Source organism: Rissa tridactyla, chromosome 5 (assembly GCF_028500815.1).
Source record: "Rissa tridactyla isolate bRisTri1 chromosome 5, bRisTri1.patW.cur.20221130, whole genome shotgun sequence".
Classification (NCBI taxonomy): Eukaryota; Metazoa; Chordata; class Aves; order Charadriiformes; family Laridae; genus Rissa; species Rissa tridactyla.
In genome coordinates, this window is record NC_071470.1 from 76,848,815 (window position 1) to 76,872,798 (window position 23,984).

Below are 23,984 nucleotides of genomic sequence, written 5' to 3' on the forward strand. Positions count from 1 at the left end.
GTCACTTGTGAGGAAAGTCCCATCAAAAGCTGACAGGCATTTACGCTAAGTGGGGCTTTCTGGGTTTCCCAAGAGCAGTGAGAGGTGCTTTATCTACAGAGTAGCACCTTCGTGTTCCCAGCAGGATTTGAGACATTTCTTGGAAATCAAAGACAATCTGTTGTGTAATTTCTCTTAACTGTTCCTGGAGGTGCCCCATTGGTACTCAAAGGCAGCACCCCCAGGGAAGACCCTGAGCTCATCCAGGCGAGTGTGTGAGTTTCCCCCAGCCTCCGCGGGTGCTAATGCAGCCCTGCAGTGCGCGCAGTAGAACATCCAAAGACCCAGCTTCAGATCTTGCCTTGAGCCCAAGGAATAATTGGGGTCTGGACTCGGGATCATCGGACCAAAACACAGTAGACAAGGGGACGGGGAAGAGTTTTCCTGTTGGCAGCGAGTGTAGAGGAGCTCCCACACATGGGGCTGTGTACAGGAAAGATGCTTGTAGTGTCTTTTCAGCAGGAGGAAGGCAGAGGTCTATTTATGCTGCGTAACAATAGAGCTTAGTCCTAAATGGCCTGAAATTTCTACATTCCCCAGTCCTGTGACTGCAAGAAAAATGTTCATGACTTCTGTACCCTTAGCAGTTGTTCACGTATCAGTGATGATGTTACTAATCCTGTTTCTAATGTAGGCTGTATAAGACTTCATTATGCAGACGGAGACGAATTAACTCTTTACTTAGCTGTGCCGTTGAAAGGCAGTCAGTGTCCCACCAGGGGCTGAGACCTGGCTGCTGGCAACTGCAGAGGTTTTTGTGGCTCCGGTGTTACTTTCTCATCCATCTCTGTTCCGTGCTAATCAGGAGACTCGAGCCCACTTGTCTTTTCCGCCCTTACAATGCTTGCCCAGCCTGCTGAAACTGGAATAATCGCTTTATTGTCGCTTACAGTCCTCCCTATTCTTCACCTCCCTCCTGCTTCTTTTTTAAAATTTAAGCTGCTTTGTATGCGTCCCCTGTGCGTGCCCCTCACCGCTGGCGGCAGGAATGTGCGGTGGGGCGGCCGGGCTGCCTTTCCCGCACCACCAGCAGCAGGATCAGGGTGGCCGGCCCCCCACCACCCTGCGCTCCAGCTACCTTCGCAGGGCAGGGGTAGGTGGCCAACCCTTGCCTTTGTTGGAGGAGCCGCAGGTGCCGGGGGCCTCCGTGGCCGCCAGGAGGGAGTGGAATCGGGAAGGCCGGTTCCTCCTTTGAGGTGGTTTGTGTGAGCACAGCGGGGATGCACTGAGGCACGGCACCAGGCGAGAGGGTCCAAGGGTCCCTCTCTCGTCTGATGTGTCTTGTCATGGCTGCAGTCCTCTTCCTTTTCCAAACTCTTGTCAGATAGCTCTTCACTCTGTGGGACTGACAGATGCTAAAAATAATTTCAGTGACAAACAGATTTTATTTTTTTTTTCAGCTTACTAGCCAGCATTTCTGTATCTCGCCTTGGGCGCTCTCATCAAAAGTCGAAGAATCACAAGATGCTCAGAGGGAAGAGCTTTAGCTTGGGCACACTGTTGTAACTCGAATGGCTTCACTTCCATGGGTTTTGCTGCCCGCACCAATTTATAGCTGCATTTATGGATGAAATTATAAAAAAGCTGTGATAGCACTGTTGCAGGGAGACAGTAACCAGAGCAAAGCCATTGCACTCTTTATTAATACAAATGCGAGGAGATGATCGGCCAGATTGCAACTCTGCTGTATTCAGCAGGCTTTTGTTTGCTCTGTGCTTTTACACGCTCTGTGGACTCTGTATGTACCTGAAAAGCTCAAGTCTTTCTGCTGTTGCTGGGCTGGTTTTGTGCCCTCCCTGGACCCATATGTTGGTTTTCCACTGGACCTGTCCAGTTAACGTGGTGCAGAAGAGGTATGATGAACCAACGGTGGCGTTTCTTGCCTCAGGGATGGATGGACGGGTAACAGGCATAACTGGGTCCTGTGGTAACTGTATTTTTCTCTTTGCTTTTCTATACTACAGTCCCTGAGAGCTACAGGGCTCTGAACGCTGGGCAAAATGATGCTGCAGGTGCGGCAGAGATCGTGTTTTGTAAAGCAGCTGGCCAAATCCTTATCTCCTTACTCGATCTGTACTCATTTCTCACTTGAGCAAATCTCCTGCTGAAGTCCTGAGGAAGTAAATGGATGCTGTGTTGAGTAAAGGATTCAGGAATTTGTCCAGGAAGAGGTGGGTGAGTGGGATGGAGAAGCAGCTCATAAGAAGTAGCTTATATTCTGGGGATTAGGCATTGCTACACCCAGGAAGGTGATTTAGGCCTGTAAAATGCACTCCACCCCTCGACTTACTGCAATTAAAAGCTGGCATACCAGGAAACACTGCAAAATAATCATGTTAGAGAGTAGAGAGACAACTCCGCTGCAGACTCGAGTCGATTCTTGATGCTGAAAGTCCACCCTGCCTGTGACAAATGAGAATTTGAGGCTTTCTTCTGCCCCCTCTGAGCAGATGCTCAGATTGTCACTCGCTCAGTACCAGCCACTGAGACCAGTTTTTCAAAAAACCTGAGTTACTGTTCCAGCACTTCAGGAACATCCATATTTTCAAAAGAGAGCTGCTAGGGTAAAATTTCAGGACGTGTTCCCTTAAGGGCAATGCGTGTGCAAGCCAGGAAGAGAGATCCAGCTGTGCTGGCGGAAGAGATTAATGCCCTCGCTTGCTCATCAGTGCCAGAGATCTCATCCATCTGCCACTGGAACAGTTCATGTAAGCACTCCCTTAATCTTTAGCTTTAAACCATTTAAATTGTTGGTCTGAACTGACCTAGTTTGGTTTGCCTTTAACATATTAGGAAGTGCTCACGCAAGCCACCGCACCAGCAGATCGAGTCTGGCCCCAGCTCCTACGGGCTGTTGGAAAAGGTTCCCGGTGTGGGTTAGTCTTGCCTTCAGGTCTCGGGTCTTCACCCAAAGGCCACGTCCCAGGTGGGACACGTCTTGCCTGACATTCAGACCCCTCCCTAGGACGGCCCTTTTGTGTCTGGAAAATATCACTGTTCTGAAGGGTGAGTGTAAAAAGAGTAATTCTGGGAAAATAGCTTCTGCTTATTGACTCTCTCCCTGTGAACAAAACTGTTTTTTCAGCATGGAGGGCTTGTAGTCTTTTCCTATGGAATTGTTTTAATTCTCTAATCCTAAGATGGAAACCAGTCCTTATTTTATATGAGTACGACTTTTGCTTCCTTCTTATGGCTGCCTTTCTTTGTAGGAGCTGCAGTTATTTTTTTTCATTTGCATTTGTCCTTTAGAGCCAGGTTGTGCTTTGTTTTTTGTTCTGTAAGTAAAGGTAACTGTTATCATTTATACAGAATGACTTTTGATCAGCATGATTAAGCCTTGGGATACTCCAGAACCTGTAAAGATAACGTTATTGTTACCGGTGTGCGGTAAGCCACAGTCCTTAAAGGGACAGATGTGTTAGTGATCCTTCTGCGTGCGTGAGCTCTGCAGTTCATCGTCTTCACTTCGGGCACAGCTGACTAACAGATCGGAGCACTTCGGCACCTCAGAGAGAGCTGAGCCCAATCTTGTATGGCCAGCTCTGAAAGATTGTTCCTTGTAGCCTCTTGGTCCTGAACAGCCTGTGAAGAGGGGTGACGTTATGATTCCCCAAGTAAATCCCACAGTGTCCCCAAAGGACAGTGAGACCTATGTCTCTGAAAAAACTCAAGAGACTTTTAATAATGGTCGAGAGCAAGTCTATAGATAGCATTGTTAGTCCGAGGGCAGAACAGAATGAAAATGCCCTTTCTCTGTATTTTTTTTTCCTTTGTTTTGACACAATAAGTAGGTAGACCTGTTTTCTAAGGGGGTTAAAACTCTCTGAGTGCGAGGTGCAGGAAATCATTTCATTTACAAGCGGAGTCAGGGTGCAGGGCGGATTGCACTCCACTTTTTTGTGGTGGTACCATTTAACAGACCAAGACAGTTGTAACCTCTCACGTCTTGCCTCCTGAGAAGGTGAGATCTGCCCTGAGCAGGCAGAGTGCGACTCAAGTCGGTACTAACTTACACCAGCTGAACATGAGGGTCCTTTACTTCCTTTAAACTACATCCCGAATTACTACTTTACATAATTAAGCCACGATCCTAGAAAGATTTGGGCCGGAGCTGCACAGAGCGCAGGTCACCCGTGTGGGAACACCAGGAGGCTGTAAAGGCTCCTGAGCTTGGTGGGTAGAGCAAAATCCTGGCCAGCAACAAACCCAACTTGTGCATGGACAACCACCGTGGTAAAAGCCTAGCTACGCACAGAGTTGGTGCTGCAACACTGGGCATTTGGAATTATTATAGAAATTATTATTCCTATAATAAAAGGGATGACCTTTTATTATATGTCAGTGTGTACAATCCAGGAATGGTGGCTCCAGTGACTGAAGAGGCAGGCTCTCTGGGTGGTACTGTGGTACAAACAGTAAGCTATAATTGAGTATAACCGTAAACTTCTCTTACAAAAAGCCAGGAACTGACTAGGAATAAAAGCTAATTTCTCAGCCCTACAGGTTCTTCCTTCCAACTAGGCTCCAGGTCTTTTTGGCAGGGCCACACAGGGAACCGTGCACTCCAGCCGCCGGCTCGGCAGCACAAGAAAAGAATCTGGGCTTCAGGGCTGCGTGCCCAGCTGCCTGCCTGCGCGCCGAATTCACACGCGCTGTCTGAGGGCGAACTACTCATGCAAAGCAGGGAAAGGCCCACATTTCAGAAAGCGGTGATTTAGGGTGTCTTTAAAAGGGTGGCAGTCTCCGGGGTCGAGTTCTGGGTGCAGTGGAATGCCTATTGTCAAACCTAAAGACCAAAGCAAGCGCTACATATTGTGGACCCGAATGCAGCTGGCACGAACCAAAAATGTGCATGTGAGTGCCTTTCTAAGTACCCAGTAATCCTCCAGGGCAAAACGAGGATTAGGTCTCTCTCACAGACAAAGAGGGAGTTCATTTTCTCAAAGATCCCTTGGCCAATACCAAATGAAGTGAGGAACCCAAATGAATGCGAATACTCCTTTCAGATCTCTGCTTGCAAACAGGTACGGCGCCGAAGCAGCTTGTTTGTGCGTTTGTGTGGGTCTGTGCAAACACAGCGTGGCCAGATTGTGGGATTGAGGTCAGGTCAAATAAAACCCATCCAGCCTCAGAGAAAAGGGGAAGCCAGAAAAACACTGGACAAGTGGGACTAGATGGTATTGTGCGGTCGCAATGCGGTCTCCTTTCTCCAGATTTTTTCTCGGTGGACCTGAAGGTCACTGCTCATTGAAGTTGTTTAAGTTGGAGTTGCGCAAGTGAAGAGCCCTCCTAGAAGGAAAACTGTGAGTCTGAATTAATTCCAAGTGACTTGTCAGCCTCTGTGTTTCGTTGCCCTGAAATACCGCGTGCTCGGCATGACCATGTAGGAGCCATTAGATCGAAAGTGACGGGTGCTTAGACGTGAGATGTATCCATCTAAAATTTGCTATCCCAAGACAGCTCTGGGATTTCTTAGCCCTTTGATTTGCCTTCGAGCAATGGCCTGTGCCTTTAGAAAAGCGCAAGCCGCCTCTGCACTGTTCCTGGAAAATTTCTTCTTTTCCCTTTTGGTGATTAGCTTATGGCACAAAGGTCAAGTCTACTAATCCCGTTTTAGCAGATATCAGCATGGATGTGCCTGTGATGCATACAAATAGATTTGTATTAAATAGTCCCGTTTCTTAGAAGGAGCAGCCAGCAGCACTCGGAATGGGTTTGCTTTGCGTGGTTTCTTTTCCGCCTGAATCCAAGACATGGATATTATTGTTTCTACTTGAAATATGGATCTGGCTGCAGAACTCTGGGAAGAATACCTAATTCGGGCCCAAGATTTACGTGCTCAATGAGCCTTATTGAGATTTCAGAACCTGCCTTGCTTTGTGTTAGGTTGAAAAAGTCCTTCCAGGGATTTTCACAGGTGGAACCTGTTGCATTTTGCGGTGTCCATGAAACAGCCTTGAATTCCTTATCTGCCTCATTAGACTGTGGACTTGAACCTGGCTCTTCCCCATCGCAGGTGAGTGTGCTAAATGGCAGGCTGGAGATTTTACCCAGGAAATGAGAGACTTTTCCCACCAAAAACTTCAGTTCAAACTGCATGCCTTCCAAGGAGAAGTTTCAGTTCAATTTACGAGAATTTTTCTGATGGAAAAAAATTGTTTTGTCAACGTATTTCCAGGTGGTCCTGGCTCTTTGTCTGGCACAGAGGTCCCATGAGCACAGACTAACAAACCTGTGCAGATGCTGCCGCTGCCAGCGGAGACCCCCGTGTGCTCTGTCCGGGAGAGGACCTGGGCCTTTGTGCTCTGACACACAGGGCACTTCCACTGCAGCTAAAGGAGATTCTGTGAGCATGACAGATATGTGGATTACGGGCTATTTCTGGATCAGCCACAGGAGGTAACAAAGCAAGAAATACGTAAGCAATCCAGTCTTTTCACTTCAGGCAGAGCAGGAGGATCCACAAAGCAGCATGGCCCACTGGCGAGTGCAAGGTTGGTGCTCGGGATGAGCGTGGTCTCTCTCCCCTTCTGCAGCCCTGCCCGGAGCTTCCCTCTCCTTAACAGCACAGAGGAGTCAGGAAGGTTCACTGTTTGCCAAGAGATGGGGGACTGTCGTGGAAGCGGCGTTTTCATTCACCAGGAGACGTAATTCCAGCTCATCAGCTGCTGAGAGCTTGCCTGTAGCCTGCAGGATGAGGATAGCCAGAGGTGAAGCTGCCGGACTCTCCTTATGTCACTTGGCTGAGCTGGGGATCTCAGGACGCCCTGTGACATTGTGTAACACGGGGTGCTGTAAGGATAAAACTGCAGCCTTAACTCCTTCGTCTCCCTCCTTGTGGGGTTGTCGGAGCCGAGTTCTGCTTTGTTGCTGCTTCTCCTTATTTTTGTGTCCGTGCTGTGCTGTTGGCTGTTTCTGTAGTGGAGGAGGGTTGCCTCTTATGTTCTGATTTAAGACAAAGGGACGAAGTATCAGGAATTGCCTACAAATCAGTGTAGAACTTGGAAGAGGAGCTCCTTGCTTTATTCTCAATTTCAGAAGTGTCAGCGCGTGAGCAGTTATTTTTCTAGGAAAGCTTTTAATTCTGATAGTGGTTGGTTATAAACATTCCTGTTGATCCTGAATGATTTAAAAATCAGAATTTAAGCTCCATCCTCTTTTCTAGGAGTAACGTTGGGCCTTGAAGTAATGAGACATTAAAAATTACTATAACCTATTAACATTTGAGAATTTGATCCTCTGGGCCTTAGTTCTTCTATTACTGTGGCAGGAAACCTGGTGTTAGTTTAAAATAAGTAATCATGACTCCAAGAGATGGAACCATTAGAAAAATACCCCTTACGATTTTCTTTAAAAAAACCAGCTTAAATAATTTTTAAACATAGTTCCAGGTGCTGTTTATGGATGATCTCAGACATATCCTGGACTCATTCCTGGAACTACAGGCAGCTAAGCAGAAGAGCAGAGTAGAGGATGGTAGTGCAGACAGAAGAAGCGTAAGGCTGATGTGCTGGAAAACAAATGCTATGAGCAGACAAAACTTGAGAAATTTGGTTTTGTACAGCTTCCCTGTGTAAAATCTCTCTCCTCTTTGGGAATGGTAGCCAGGCAGCTGAGCTCACACCGCAGCATTTCCTCAATGAGAGCGATGATTTATGCTACTTCCATTACTCAGGGAACTATTTTTATGAAACATGGAGTTTGATTCATTGAGAATAATATCTCTGCAGACCCTGGCTGAAACTCGTCAGATGGTTCAGGCATAATTGTTGGGGGATCTACTGGGCACAGGCACGCACCCCCACTTACTGTCTAGGCTTGATTTAGGGAACCAATCAGTACTGGAATGTGGCAATTGTAAATAAGGATAAGGAAGACTGAAGAAAGTGAGAAAGAAGAGCCAAGAGCCCAAAAGGTTAAGATAAACGGTATGAAACGTTTCAAGTATGCAGGTAACGGGAGGTCAGCGCGGGAGGCAGATAAGGCGGCCAGAGGAGGTCAGAGTTGTCTGTGGTCAGAAGCCAAGGATCTCCCTAAAACAGCGATTGCGTTCTACAGGGATTGTGACGGCTTGGGAAGGACACGAGACATCGGATAGCAGCAACGGGCAAACCAGTCTTGTAGGGAGATGATTAACAGAAAATGAGGCCACCCGTGCTTTCTTGTAGAGCTCTGAAGAGGGTGGTAACAAATAGGGAAATGTTTCGCTGATGTCTGCTTCGGAAAAGGCAGTGCTGGGTGTGCAGAGGAGATGCTGCTGCCTGGGTCAAGAGGCGCTGCCTCTTTCTTCTGGCGGCGGCTGGCGCTCTCTGTGCAAGGCAGAGGCCACCAGGCTGCGGGGCAATGAAACTTCTGAGGAGCAGGCTTTGCTTTAAAAAAGGCTTAAATCTGTAGCATGCATTCTTTCACTGTTTGTCGAGCAATCATCAAGAAAAAAATCCTAACAGGCCGTATTTTTAGATGAGGGAAAAGCTGAGCAGAGTATCTTTGTACGGCTACTTATTAACATGCGTGGTATTAAATACCAGAGGCACAATGGAAGCAGCAAGTATAAATAACAATTCATAATTAAACATGAACTTTGCAGAAAAGGAAAGATTTCAGAGGCAGCTGCCAGCCTCAGGTGGGAGGTAAAGGAGTTTTAAATAGACTGCGCGAGGTTTCCAGTCTCCCGTTTGCGAGCTTCAGAAACAACACGGTAACACAAAGAACAACTGCAGGCCACTCCTTGCCAGGGATACTTTTCAGCTATGCAATTGTGAGGAGGCACTTTGCAACATCCCAAAATAAAATGCAGGCACGACCTAAAAGAGCATCCCAGCGGGCTGAGTGCTGTCGCAGGGAGCCGTCACGCCGTCCCGTCCTGGGGACAGCTCGGGCTTTAGGACAACAGTTGCTCTAAGGAGCAGGCGTGAGTGCAACAGTCAAGAGACAAGGTAGGCCCTCGGTGTCTTTGTACTAGGGTGGCTGTTTCCGTGTTACAGTCGAAGAAGTATCTTTATAAAGACAGCACGCTCTTGGTCGTTAGACTGAACTGCCTTAGAAAATGATTTAGAAATGTCTTAGAAAATCTTCCGAGATAAGCAGTCAGGTCGCTTGACCGAGTGCGAGGCAGAAAGGTGCAAGGGACGGAGAGGCACTGGGTTTGTGCGTCGTGTTTAGGGGAGGCCTCCACCTCTGGAGCTGCGGCCCTGATGCTGGCCCGGGGTATTTTCCCTGCCCAGCCAGCTCTGCTCTCACTGGAGCCACCCCTGCGTGGGCATCGTCCTCGCTGGAAAGCCCCCGGCGGGGGCCACTGCTGAAGAGCTGCTGTGCTCCATCCCTGATGTGTGCGTGCTTCGCTGGTGGAAGGATCCTCATCTCTTGCGTTCCCCACTGGGCTTGATTAATGGTGTTATTTATAGACTGGCTGATTAGTTTTCAATGTCTTATTGAGCCCGCCGTTCCACACAGAGCTCAGTAATTATCGTTTTTTAAGAGGCTCGGGAAAAACTCCATTGCATTTCCTTCTTACCCCCAAACAACAACCCCAGAGCCCATGCAGACACTAATTAAGGTTTCTTTGTCTCTGTGAGGTAAACCCCAAAGTTATGCATGCTGGCAAGCACGGGCTTCTCCCTGTGTGAGGGGGAACACCCAAGCTGCTTCTCCTCCCGCTGCTTCTAGCTGCCGATCGAGAGGGTCGGGTCTGTATGGATCCGTATGGGAATGCTTGGAAGTGACTGACTTACTCAGAAAGCTCTGCTCGAAGCAGAGTTTAGAATCTGTGTTGTCTCTTACTTTCTTCACGTGTTTTGAAAACTGTTTTTAAAAAAAAAAAAAAAAAAAAAGACCCTAAGCACTGAACAATCACTAGGCTGTGGTGACCGGGAAGCTGTAGGCACTTACTGCTTTATATCAGTTTCTCAGGCTGCTGATTACTCTTTTTTAACGTATTTGGCACAAGGGCAATTTCCCAGTCCTAAATATTGTTACTGGCCACTTTGGAGATAGCTGAGCGGAGAGAAGACGTGAGCAGCTTTACTCACTGCAGGAGTACGGCTATTGTGTAGCCTGGGAGAGCCAAAGTCTGCTATTTAGGAAACCAACAGGGAGGTTACGACTGAGCACTGCCAGAGGTGTGTTAGGAAAGGTCATCCATCGCTGATCCGAGGCATCTCCTACGAACAAAGGTTGTCTTCTACTGTGTCGGCATCTGCTTTCAAACAGGTTGAAACGGCACTCTGAGAATTGTCTCAAAGAAGTCGCCTTGACTTTGTAAATGTTTCGGTGTTGGGATGAGGGTTATAGCGCCGTGGCAGTTGGCAGCACTTTGGGACATCCGGATGCCTTTTCCAAAAGGGCTCAGCACCTGCATGGCCCCTCAAAATCAGCAGGAGCCACAGGCATCAGCACTTCTGCAAATAAGGCTGCTGGGCCAGCCCCCCAACAGTGACCCACCAGTTCAGACTCATGCAAGGGTTACCCTGAGTCAGTGGGGTACGGTCACAGCCCAGTGCCTCTTCTGCCCTTCAGACTGAGGTGGCATCACCCCAACATGGTACAACCTGTGAAGGATCTTCAGGTAAACTATATCTTCTCTTCATGGCCCCGTTGGCAAACCAGGGAGCTGTAAGGGGTGGTAGTTCCCTGTGTAGGAAATGAGGCCTGAGTAGGGAGGTCAGGATTTGCCCCGGAGTTAAGGCAAGTGCCTCTGCTGAGGTCCTTCCCCTCGAATGGATCCTGCCACGACGCTGTCAGCGAGACACCTCGTTAGGCTTCAGCATGGTACGCAGCAGCCTCGCCACGAACCTGAGTTTGTGCTTAAACACTCCCCGGAGCTTTGTGGGGCCCCTTGTCACAGAAATCTCTCTTGTAGGGGCAGAAATGCAGTTCTTTGTGGCTGGGACCATCTCCCCGGTGTTTCCATACAAAGCCTTAAACAGGGGACTTTGTCCCCTAAACACTACAGCTGTAAATATATTTTGCTTACAAAATTGTACACCTATTTGTACATACAAATTGTTTACGTACAATCTTTTAAACCCTTGTCTGTAGCCAACCTTCTGTCCTATCTCTATCTATCTCTACTCTAAAAATTTGTAATTTTTCATGGTAAACTTGGAAAGCAAAGAGAAGCGGAGCAGGCAGCGGTACTGGCAATTCACAGGGCTGGAGCAGAGGAGGTTGTGCTCGTGGTACACAGCGAGGCTGGTACAGCAGCAGGGAGGGGATCTTTCTCGTGTGACAAGAGGCTTGACATCATCTCCCAGGAGAGGGGTGGCAGGGACAAAGCAGAACGGGATCTGTCACACAGAAAGAAAAGCCAGCTAAGGCAGGATTTGGGGTAAAATTTGGATGGAGATAAGCGGGGAGAGCAAAAAGGCCGTTCTGGACCAGTCGCTTTCCCTAATCTAGGTGAAAGTGCTGCTGCGCTTCCCTGGTATATCTCATCCGCAATGTGAGGCTTAACATTCCTGCCTGGCACGTGGGGGCTTGGGGAGGGAGCGTGGGGGAGGACCGAGCCGGACACAAAGACGGCTGGCCTCTCACCGGAATGGCATCCAAGCCATCTCAGCTATCCAAAGCCCCAGATGCCGGCATGTGCGCTCAGCCTGCAGCGCGCTAAGCGCACAACAAGAGGCAATTACAGCGCACCTCGGGCCCGGGCCCACTGCGGGCCCAGCGAGGCGCGGACCAGGGGGTGTCCTTTCAGACCCACTTTTATTCAGCGTGGGGGTTCCTTGAGCAACCAGAAATTTCAAAACTCTCCCGCCTTTCGGTGCTAAAAATGGGAGCGAGGGGGAATACTGGATCGTTTCAGGCTCTCCTGTGCCTGGGAGAAGGAAGGAGCTTGAAGTGATGGTTACGTGATGTTTGTGTGACTTCTGCGTGCGCGTGATGAAGCGGGGTAAATATTTGTTTGCTAACTTTGTGGAAATATTAGTGGAGTTGGGGATAGGCTTCTTATTCTTGCTCTCACTGTGTGGACCTTTCTCTTAGCTTTTCTCTTGTGTGTTCAGAGCATTCCCTGAGCTCTCGTAAGGTGGTTTTGTGTGGAAAAGGCATATCCCACAGCGGAACCCCCAGACCCCACACTTAGGGATTTAGAGTCACAAAACGCAGACGTAGGATAATGAGTTGTGTGCCGTGGATGCTGCGGCTGCCCTCCCTCCTGTGTGCTGAGAAGCAGTGCTGCGGTATTGTGCGGCTCCTCCAAAACGGTTGTGAGGGGCACTCGCAGGGGCTGAGCGCTGCCTGGGTATAAAGGAGGGCAAAATCTCACTCTCACAGCCTGCCTGGGCAACGTCGTAGAGAAGAAAAGGGATACACCTGGCTTTCTCTGACATTTTCTTTGCACTTTTTAAAAACTAGACTGATGCCCCCGGATCTGTGTATTGCCTTCTTTCCTAAAATCCTTTTTAAATGTAGGAGATAAGGGCTAAGGGTTTTGTGTGTCGATGTTTATGTGGCCTTTGTTTCTTTTGACAGGGACACCCATGCAGCAAAGGGATGCACCGACCTGTCTGCCAACCCGCTCAGTCCGGACTGTATGACCACTGACTTTCAGCCCAGCAAAGCCACGTGGTCAGGAGGAGCTAAATTACGGCTGAAGACCAGGTGAGAATGCGTGTGTCTGTGTCCCTGTCTGCCGTTTGTGTTTTGTAGCTGCTATTCTTGGAGAGCGACCGGCAAACTCCGCTTCCCTCTTGCGGGAGCGAGGGTGGCAGTAATGCTGGAGTGGAGCAGCATGAATCCCCAGCATCTGCGGCGTCAGGCCGTGGAAGAGGTCCAGGACCGTTTCTTAACCTCACACCCACCTTTTCCCAAGGCTTCCTTGCACTCAAGCATGGTGCCAGGGAAATGAAGTCACCTTTTGGGCTTTGAGTCAAGCATCAGCGTTGCTGGATGTTGGTAACATTTACATAGGGCTGGGTGTAAAATAGTTACTGCTTTGGCTGCCAATATGCCTGAGGGTGACTCACTGAGGAGGAGTGCTGGAAGAGGTGTCCCTTCTCCTCAAAAACTTTATCAGTGGTGATAAAGGTCATCAGAGATGCTGGACCAAAATTTCTCCACAGAAGGGAGGTAAGCCTGCTGTGGCTCCCCAGCTTTAGGTGCCTGGCTTTCCAAAACCACCTGGCTTCTTCTGAGTTTGTGAGTTTCCATAGGAGTTTGTCACTCGTGACAGCCCTGCTCAGTACCTGTCTGCATTTTTGATGTATTAAATGTCTTCAAAAGCCAGTTTCCTGAATTGCTCTGGATGGGCCAGCGTTGTGGCAGAGCCTGATTTCCTTCCTTTGTCCGTGCAGTTCGGGACCAAACCCTACAGCATTTACTCAGGCAAAGCTTTTGCTGGCATCAAAAGAGCCGCTTACATCAGTCAGATGGTGTTCGGGATGACCTCATAGATTTTTGTGTCTCAGTCTTCTGAGATTTGCACCATGAAGTCAAAGCAGTGACTTTTATTGGCAACATTGCATTCGGGCCAGACCCTGACTTATTTGAAGTCGAGAAGCTACACTGATTTCCCGTAGCTGGAGGAAACGTGCTTGTTAGTGAGCAGCCGAGAAGGGAATGCGACACGTGAAGTCACGTTCTGATCTTATCAGCCAGGATGCACTTCTGGAGCAAACTCCCTGACCTTAGTGGAGTTGCTCCAGCTTTTAGCCACTGCAAACAGTCACCCTGCACAGCCTGGGTGGCTGCAAAAGGAGGAGAAAGGGTTCAGCTCTTCACCAGTGGTCATGTGCGCAACCTCACCAAATTTGTATCGCTTTCCTCCAGATGAGGTTTTGCACCATAAATGATCTCTTCTCTTGGATGGAGCAGGTTTCAGAGGCTGAAATCTCTCCTCCAGATGGTTTTATCAGGCAGAGATCTATCTCTGATTGGACTGTGGGACTCTGCAGTTCCTGAGGTGTGCGACCCACAGCGAATTTGGGAAAGGAGCTCCCATACATCCACCACCTTCCTATAGCAATGAGTTATTCAGCATGTGCCCTCTGTAAATCCCACTTGCCTGTCAATCTAGTAGCGGATCTTCACAGAAGCTCCAAAGTTTAGTGTTTCACTTGGATTAGTTTATCTTTGGATGCAGAGCCAATGTTTTGCTTTACTTTTCTGGCAGTATCGGAGGCTGTGTCTGCATATCTTGGTTTAACTCAGGCTGAAGCTTTGGTTAGAAAGAGGAAGTTGCTTTAATGTATAAGAATTTGAGTGTGGGAGGGTATTTCAGACTCGGCGGCCTTTGCTTTGGCTCTAGCACCGGGTGCAGTTCCCCTGCTTGTTTACTCTCCTCAGGCTCACCCTAGGTGATGAAGGCGATGGGCTGTCAGCAGTCCCCGTCGGTTTCTGAAATTTGGGGTGATGAATGAATGTCCTCAGTCAAAGGGGAAATCCAGAGCTCGGGACCGGTTCCTCAGGCGTTGCAGTTGAGCCTCTATGGAAAGCAGCAGCACAGCACCAGCCTGCAGCTCGTCCTCCCAAGCGAACGCTCAGTGATTGCTCACTGAAGCTTGCCTCATTGCCTCCGCTGCACAAGATCAACACGGGTGGTATTGCCAGCCAGTGCAGCCCCGTTACTACAGCTCTACCCGTCGGTAAAGGGCAATCTGAGATGAGAAGGAGGGAAGAACTAGGTCTAGAAATCCAGGTGCAGGGGTGTCTCTCACCAAAAAAATGTTTCTTAACATTTAAAGTTTCCCTGAGGGAGAGGACAGGTTCGTTAGCCGTTCTGTGGCTCAAATTGCGTTAGATCACTGCAGATTTGCTGTTTCCCTCGCCCCACTGGTGTAAGTCCCAGTGATATATCAAGGATGGGCATCTATCCTACCCAGTCCCTGCAGGAACAGTGGGAAGGTGAATTCCCAGCTAGGGGTAAATCACGAGTTCACCTGATTAGACTCCCCTTGGTACCCTTTGCCTTTTTTTTTTCTTTGCAGTACCTCAGCAAGCAGTTTGTTTGTGAACAGATACACACACACTTGAATATCTATACATACATTCAGCGCATGCACCTAAAGGACCTTCTTCTCTCCTGTTTATGATTTCTGCATTCACACTTTGCTGTCGAGTTTATCAGTGTTGCCTGTGATTTGTAGCCCTGTAACTCAGAGGAGAACCCAGCCACTGTCTGAAACGCTTGCCCTGAAAATCCCCTTGGTTACCTGCGGCGACTCATTGTCCACTTTGCGTTTGGATAATCAGGCTCACAGGGCAGCGTTTCTGCTGCCAGCCACCGAGTTCCTCCTAAGCACTGAACGAGACTAGGAAAACACATTCCTTCCATTGTTTCTAAGTCTCTCCTGTTGCAAGTTGCCGTGTGTTTGATATCAGGGTGCGAAAGAATCCAAGCTATGCTTGGTTTTCTGTCTTTTTAACTAATTTACTGACTGGAGAAGAATGAGGAAAAATTATTTGAATTAAGCCCATTGGGCCAATTCATCAATATGGATAAATCAATGCGGCTCTGTGACTTCTGCAAAGCTGCAGGCAGGGGAAGCCACTGTAGGGTCTGGCTGCTGAGATTTTCTCCCCGTGCTCTGAGAGATGACGTGAATGCCTGGCGAGGACAGGAAATAAGAGGGTCCTTCTCAAAGGCTCTAAGTTAGTCAGCTGTCTCTTTTCCGTGACTGTTCTTTCTTCCTCTTTTTCCAGCAAAGGAAACAGAGTAAAACCGTAGCAAGAAGAGGAAAGTTGCAGGGGGTCTTTAACCCAGTGCTCACCAGCTCCTCATTCTAACCTACACGTGCTCTGAGTACCAGGCGGGAGCCTGTCTCGGCTTCCACGTGTCTAAGCCACAGTCCTGTGTGAATGGCGCAGATGGACTATCCTGGTGGCGAGTACTTTCTCAAAACAGAGATCTGAAATATTCTTTATTTTGCAAATTTAACTCATACTTAGCGTGTTGTTTGGTAATGCTGTCTTTAAAAAAGAAAGCTGTCAGAAGATCCCAGTAGGACAAAGTCTTTGAATTCGGTAATCAACAAGAATGAAGCTTGTATACATCACCTCTCACACTAATAACCACAGCCCGCTGTTCCTATTCAAGTCTGTTGTCTGGTTAGTGTCAGGGAATGGCAGTGGGACCCTTTCTTTGTGTAGGGCAAAGTCCTCAATCTAAATATTGTCTGTCAGATATCTGCTTGGGCAAAGGGAAAACGAAGCAGCAGCGCAGGGCCCAGTTCCTAGCGCTGCGCTCTGCGGTAGGCCCAGCGGCTGATTTTCTGTAAGTCACTTCACCTCTCGAGCCCTTTGTTTCCTTTTTTGGAAAATGGATAAATGCCTCTTTCTTGGATAAGGCAACCTGGGGGTTACCAAAGAAATGTGATAACACAGAGGTGTGATGTGCAAAACCAATAATCATTAATTACAATGTTTGACTGTTCCTGAGTTCAACTAAGGAGCGACCGTTGCTCACAGCTGCTATCACCTCTGAGCGATCCCAGCACTCCCTTCTCCAGCCTGGGGCGGAGAGCGGTTCTTTCAAGAAAAGCCATCTTTGGTCTCCTGCAAACTGGCAAATTTTGCTACAGCACTTGGCGCTTTCGTGTGTCCTCAGCCATCCACACCTTGTCCCTTCCCAGAGGCAGCACGGTGAACATTGCTGTGCCCGTAGTCATTCCCATCCACAAAAGAATCTTTCTGCACTGTTTCTCTCTGCCTGCTCTTGGTGCCAGGGAGAGAAGAAGAGGAAGAGAGACAGGCCGTTTCCTATATGTGGAGTTGAGAAGAACGGTAGACAAATCTGTGTGTACATCCGCATGCGTGCATGTCACCTCTGCTGTCACACAGGGCTTTTCCTTTCCAGCGGTATGGCGGGGAGTTTCTCACGAAGAGCTGGCAATGGTAATGGTAGGAAATCTGAGCAGAAGCCCCCGATTCTCTGCCTCCTCCTGAGAGACTTCAGGGAGCTCGGTACCTGTCTCCCCGTTGTGACGTGGCACTCAGGGCCTGGTCTGATGCAACCCAGACATCCCAAGTGATGCTCGTCAAAGGGAAGAAACAAATAGCATCTGACACGTCAACTGGGAACAAAACGCGGGCACGACAGCTGCCTGTGCTACTGGGAAAGGGGCCGGAGAGAGAAATGAGGCTGGACTGGTCTGGAGTAGAGCCCTGAACTCAGAGAGGGTATTTTTATCAAGTTTTTTTTTTTTTCTTGTATTTTTGTTTAAGACTGAGACTGCTAAAATCTGTGAGATACTCCAAAGAGATTCCCTGGGTGGGGAGTTGTCCTCTAGAAGTTGCAAAGATTAACATATTGTGGAAAAGAAGGTTGTTTACCGGTATGAGAATATTCACACATTTCACCTAAATGTTCTGAAGTGAGGTTTTTTTTCAGTGCATTTTTTACTTAGGGAAAGTTTTAATCTGACCATAAAGAAGGGTTGGGGGTGCGACTCTCCCTTTCCTTTATAGGTGAAGAGACACTCTTGCCCAGGATCCATGACATGAAATACCATTTCATATACTGCAGGTCTTTCTAATGAGTTCCCCTTTTTAGTCAAAATTGTGAAGGGGCAGAGTTCACTCCAGATCTCTCCTGCCCTGGAATTTACCAGAAGGGCTCTGTGAGCCTAAAAAGACAGATTCAGTGAAAGACACATCAAGCTGACGCCATTATGGTCCGACTTCTTTCTAATTGGCCTCGTCTGTTATGCTTATTTTTAGAACCATGACTGAACCTTAATTAAGAGCGACATTGCTTTGAGTAGATTGTGGCCTTGCTCTGTCGAAATCCTAATAGGCTTCGGAGTGCTTTAGTTTTTCCTTCATCTCCTGATTAATAGCTAGGCACAGGGACTGCAGCAGCGCATTAGGATGTTGGTAGAACCTATCCTTCTTATGCTAGCGCTCCTTTTAGATGTGGCCATCTTGGAAACAGGTCCGCAGCGGTGAAAATTCAGATTGTTATTTATGCTTTGTGTTTATGCAGGTACGTAATCACCCTGGGAGGGTACAAACAAATCACTGTGATCGGAGTCTCTCTGTATAGAAAGAGCCTACTGCACCGTGCAGTGGGGTACGGCTCAGGACGTACTACCTCTGCCACTTTTTGTTAGTTTAGAAACCTCACTAGCTTGAAATCTTACCCGCTGCAAGGATGACGTGGTAAGGGTGGGCAGCTGCCTTCTTGCCTTTCTCTCTTGTGACTCAGTGCCTGGGATTGGATCTGAGAGGCACGGGCTTTGCTTTTGCGTCCAAATCTTTCTTCTCTTCTACAGGAGGAGGGTCTCTGCTGCAGGGCCCCTATCCCTTTCCACCTCCCCAGATGAACAGGCCAGGCCATGGCTGTCCCTTCCAGCTCCAGCAGCCTCCCACACAGCCACCCGGGCCACACAGCTGCGGGGGGAGAGCACATCCCCAGGGACTGCGGTTGTCTGTGATGGCACAGCATGACCCTCTTGGCCTTAGGTCTCTTCTCTATTTCTTCCCATCTTTCTTGGGTGCATTAATGCCAGCAGCTGGTGAAAAACATCCCTGCAGGTCATGGAGAATGTGTCCCGGTGACCAGTGCTCCTGCCTGGATTAGCAGATGGATTCTGCTCCTTGGGGAGAGATGCTTTTCTTGAAAGGTTTTGCTGCCTTTATCTTCAGCATTCCCCATCTCTGCTGAGGAGGATTTCAAAGCCTGCTGGGACAGAGAAAAAAATGAGCACAAGGTCCGTGGTAGAAGAATTGTTCACAAATGGTCTCTATTCAGCCATCTCGGATGCTGCGTTTGCCAGACCTGAGACTGATGAAAACTTCACCTCCCCGCAAGCCCCGTGGGTGTGTTGCAGTAGAAATAGATCCGTTTATTGGGGTATTGATGACTCTGCAGGAATCTGCAGGAGTTATTTGAGCATCTTTTTCTTTTCTTCCAAAGCTGCTACACTTGGAGGTTTAGGAAAAAGGAAACTTTTCTAGGCAAAGGTAGAAAAAATGAAAATGGCAACTTGAAGAAGCTAGGTCGTTTGCTTTGGTTAAAGATGGGCCTTTTTACACGAAGTATCTGTGCGCCCTTGGAGGACACTGGGCTGGAGTACATTTGAATTGCAGGTTGTGCTCGTACTCTGGCATCGGTAAGGAACAGTGTGTAAAGAACGGAAATTAGACTGAATACATTGCTCTGTATTTAGTTTGTAACCTTGGGAAAAAGATAAATCAGCCTTTCACTTATGCTGTGAAGAAAGATTCAGATGGCTGTTCTATAGGTGCTGATTCTTTCGTAGAGTTAATGCCAAGGTATCTTTAATAAGTTCCATTATTGTTTTGCATACAAAGCATAAAAATAATCTACAGAGATTACAGAGAAGAACGCCCTCAGCTCTTCCTAATAGGAGAGAGCTACAGAGCTATTAATGGTAAAGGGCCTCAGAAATGTCCATATGGTCCTCGCAGCCCAGACTGCATCAAGCCTTTGCCAGGCTGCTTTAGCGGAGACTGCTAACGTGCCGGTCACGTTTCTGTCTGAAAATGCTGTGACTAGTGTAGCAACAAGGAGCACCCAGATAACAGCAGCTGGACAAAATTAAAGACTATTCATTTGCCTTTGGTTTTCCAGTTTACGGTGTGAATTTGGCAGTATCTGGTATGTAATCAGTGTTACAGCTGCCGTGGAGCCTATTTGGATGCCAGCATCGCGTCAAGGTCCACTGACTTCTTCGGGTATCTTCGCTCCAAGACATTTGTCGTGATGCCAGCCCGACCTGGATGACCAAGTTATCTGATCACTGGAGGTGTCTGTGAGGAACCGGGACTCTCTTTTCCAGCCTTGGCATTTACAACACAGGGATCGCTTTCTCCGTTATCTGAAGTGGAGAATTTTTTAGTAATAAGATTGTCCAGACGCTTTCACAAGTATGGTACAGGTGCAGCCATTGAGGAACTAGTATAAAGGATAAGGGGATGAGGTCGTTTTGTTATTGTTGGGTTTTAATTATTATTTTATTATTATTATTATTACAGTTCTGCATTTTTAAATCCTGTGGCCTCCTGGAACAAACTGTCAGTTGTTGCTCCTGGTTTTGTTGAAGGCAACTGAGCTACACCAAATTTATACCAGCTAAAGATCTAATGATTTATTTGTCTTCATTCAAGTCAGGAATTAGCTGCTGTATTTGCAAGTTTTATCACTCAGCCGGTTTGTCTGGGATGACTCAGGATCTGACGTTGTGGGCTTTAAAAAAACAGTTCTGCCCCGCTTGCCAAGAAGAGTTTAATCTTGCATTGGTTTTTATTGCTTCCTGAAGTTGTGCTCTGCAGTAAAGCAAGTGTAACCAAAGGCCATTGCAAAATTGGCAGATTAACCATGTTCAGCTCCCCCTCTGTCTGTAAGGAGAGATAGCTGTTCTCCTGTAGACACCGTGATGCTCACTGTTGTATTTGCACTCCAGTTCCAGTCCTTTTCCCTAATTAGGCAGTAATAATTATAAAGTAAGCTTAGGGAAGTAGGGTGAAGCAAGGTGCTATTTTCAGGTGTTACAGAAGGCGGGAGCTAGGAAATTCTTGGGGTTCCCTGAACGCCCACACACAGGCACTGGCAGCGTCAGCTGTACCTTTCTTTTACAACCTCCGAGCTCCGTCTCAAGGAGAGTCTTTTGGTTGATTCGGTGGGGACTGGATCAGGCCCCCTGTTCTCTGCCTTTTGGTGCATGCATGTGCGCGGAGACCCTCCATACTTCCATCCTGCCACCTCCCCGGAGATCACCTGCGGGAGTCTGCAACATGAGCTGGAGATCATGTGTACCGCAGCGCTTCCTCTCTTGGCTTAAGCTCGGCTAAGATTTGGTTACCCTTAATCCACGTTTCCAGGATCAGGTAGGTGTGGAAACAATGCAAGGTTATCCTGCGCTGAGCTGGTACGGCATGTCTTCTGACTTAAATTCACAGCTTTGCTTTCCACGTGTTGTATTATTACAAGGATATCAACCGAAAGGGTTTAAAATACCTGTGGCTCGGCAGATTGGCTACGCAGCTCCCTTGCAGCTTTTTACTCAGTCAAATCAAGGGATAACGTGTTTTGCTTGTGATCATTCCACATGCTTTCCCAAGCGAAAAAATAATGCTGGGGGCTCGTACTACCCAAAAGTACAAAGAGAGTCTTTAAATCTCTTCAACGGAAAAGGCAAGAATGCGGGTTATTCTTAATAAATAGTTTTGTCAACTTCCCATCCGGCAGCGTTCAGCTTCCTTGTTTCTCTGGGCAAGGATCTTAACAAAGAGCTCTGTTTTAAACACACCTACACATGTAATGGTAAAACGGCGCTTCGTTCAGCTCACCTTCTGTAAACTTGCAGTTCAGCTTTCCCTGCGACAGTCCTGTCACAATGTTAAAAGGAAAAGAATGTCCCTTTTTCTTTCTTCTTTTAGCTGATGATGAGAGAACGGCCCGTGCTTCTGAAATCTGTATGGAAAACCTACTGGTGAAATGGTTCTACCTCTCGCTTTCTGCCAATGCTTTTCCGTGCCGTAGAACATCAGCCGGCGCCAACGTTAACTTGTGCTAGCTCGTAAAGGATCTGACCCTAACAATCATTTTTGTGTCTATACGTTTTCCTGTACGGTTTATTTTCTTAGGCAGTACTAAGACAGTCCTCTTTCGGTGTCTGGTTTACATCTGCAGAGGGCATTTTAATCTGTTTACTGCCTTATTCAAGACATACTGTACTGTGAAATTTTCTGTGAGATAAAGACTTTAAAGATGCGTCATATCCTCCTCTTGCACTTATGCTTTATAGGTAGTCAAGGTTGGCCTGCGGGCTGTCACATTTGGGACTTCAGCGGTACGCAGGTCCAGTGCTGCTCCTCTTTCTCACAGGAAGAGTTAGAAACTGCGGAGATGGGTGCTAGAGCAGGGGCAGAGATCCCCCATGGAAAGCAGAGGGAGGATTAAGGACAAGCCCAAGGGCTGTGGCGAAGGAGAGTCTGTGCGGCGTGTTCAGGGTACTTGATGGCTAATCCCCTGCTTTGACTTTCCATTGCACCATTATGTGCTTTAAATAAGGTTGTCGGTGGGTTTTTTTCTCCTAAGAGCTGATGGGGGCCTTCCTTAGTGTTGGTGACTGAAGCAACCAAAGGCCAGCCGTGCCGTGGCTGGGGACGCGCCCAGGCTCGCGTGCTGCAGAGGGACAGCTGGCTGGCTGCAAGGCCCTGGGGGACGCGAAGGACACACATTGCTGGCACTTGGTTGTCACGTCTCTTCCTGCATTTTTATCAGCACTGAGGAGAGATCAAAACAGCATTGTGTGAGCTTCCACCCCCTCGCGGTATGTGATTCTTTAGATGACTTTGCCAGCCATCACTTTAAAACGAAGGGAACCTTTTGAGAAAAGGATTCCTTCAGCATCCGTAAGAATCACGTGCAGCTGCCCTGCTTGGTGCATCGTGTGGCAGTCCCCGCAAAGCCCAGCCTGTAAACGGATCCCTGTGAATGGGCCCCAGGCTGGTCCCCGAGGGGTGAGGCTTCTGGCTGGGAGGTAGAGGGGAAGACCCCCTGCATTCAGTGATAACCCGCTTGTCTGCCCATGCCTGTCGCCGTGCAAATATGAGGGGGAGCATGTTGTGTGAATGTCAGTAACGGTGTGTGATTACTGCTTGATTGGCTTGGAAGAGATAAGAACATAGCAGCGAAAGAGAAGGGAGCACGAGCGATTTTAAATGTGGCTGTTGGTCTTACTTCACATTCACCTTCCTTGGAAGAGCTGGCCTGTGGCTGATGTGCAAAATCCTTCTGGTTTTACCTAGGCGGAGTGAAACTCCAGGCCGACCTCACTCCTGGCATTCGACCAAACTTGCGGAGAACCAACCCGATCCCAGCATGATGCAAATATCTCAGGGTACGCTTGGCACCCCTTGGCATCAGTCCTACCACTCCAGGTAAGCGCTGCACAGCCGTGGTCCCGTGCTGCGTAGGCAGAGATGTAAAGTAGCGTGTGTTTTTAATTTAGTATCATTTGCTCTGTTTTCACATATCTCCCACGGGTGTAGAAATGAACCTCTCAAGCTAGCACGCCTCTAAACCAGTAGCCCAGTCCTATGTCCTCCTTGTTTCCAGAGTCCTGCTGGCTTCGGGGAGGCTCTGCCTCATGCCCAAGGATGTGTCTTGACAGTACTGACTACAAGATCAGAGCCTAAACCTAGAGCACAGGAGTGAAGGAAGGGGACAAAAGATGAGGTGGAAAAATGGTACCAGTCGCCTGCGTACAGCTGGACAGATTTACAAACAGACAAAGTTAGGATTAGAGTTAGGAAGGCTTCGGTTCCTGTTTGGTTACCCAGATAAAGTGGATGTGTTTTCCTCCTTTAAGTGCTCTGTGAGGCGATTAACAGCTAGGAAATTAATTGCTTTAAAAATCCCCTGTCCTACCACGATGGGAGCCCGCTGTCAGGATATTAACGCAGCTTTCTGTGGATTTGGGTGCAGGAGCTGGAGTCAAGCCCTGCATCCTGTGGACTGCTCCCATCTAGGAACGCAGGATAGTTGTTTCCCCAGCAAAGGAAAAGAAATTCGAAGTCAAAATTAGCCAAAAAGTCAAAAAAGGAAGAAAAGGGTGCAGGTAGCAGGGCATCTGTGCCTGTCGGCATAACTGAGCCACTCTCAGGAGCAGCCGACAGTAGTGCATCACCGACGATACTCTCAGGGTGAGAAGTTTAGCGAGGGATTTCCTGGTTTTGGCAATTGCTTTCTGCAGAGGTCAGCTTTATCATAACTTTAGGTGCATGGCAACATCATCTCTTCTACAGGCGAGACTGAGCCTTGGCAGAGGGGAGGAAAAAGAAAACAGAGCATTAAAAGAAGTGAGGAGATGGTTGCAGAAAAAACGTATGTGCGTCTCTGGCCTTCAGCACAAATTGGGCTGTACCTTATTCATTTCCCACTGAAGGGCTTTGCGTCCCAGCCACAGCTCCTGGCAGGTCTCCTGGGTGCTTGAAGAGGAGCACGGGGAACATCTAGTGGCCAGCTGGCCAAGCCTGCG

At 48.3% G+C, this 23,984-nt stretch overlaps 1 protein-coding gene across 3 annotated transcripts in view; it reads left to right on the plus strand.

The window, feature by feature from the left end:
• The window catches only part of SHROOM3 (shroom family member 3), a 102,875-nt gene that overhangs the window by 57,671 nt on the left and 21,220 nt on the right, over positions 1-23,984 (plus strand). For all 3 annotated transcript variants that reach the window (XM_054203306.1, XM_054203304.1, XM_054203305.1), the window contains exons 2-3: positions 12,511-12,639; positions 22,753-22,884. In XM_054203306.1, coding sequence (XP_054059281.1) covers positions 12,572-12,639; positions 22,753-22,884 — 200 coding nt within the window. In that variant the 5' untranslated portion in view covers positions 12,511-12,571. The remainder of the gene's footprint in view (positions 1-12,510; positions 12,640-22,752; positions 22,885-23,984) is intronic.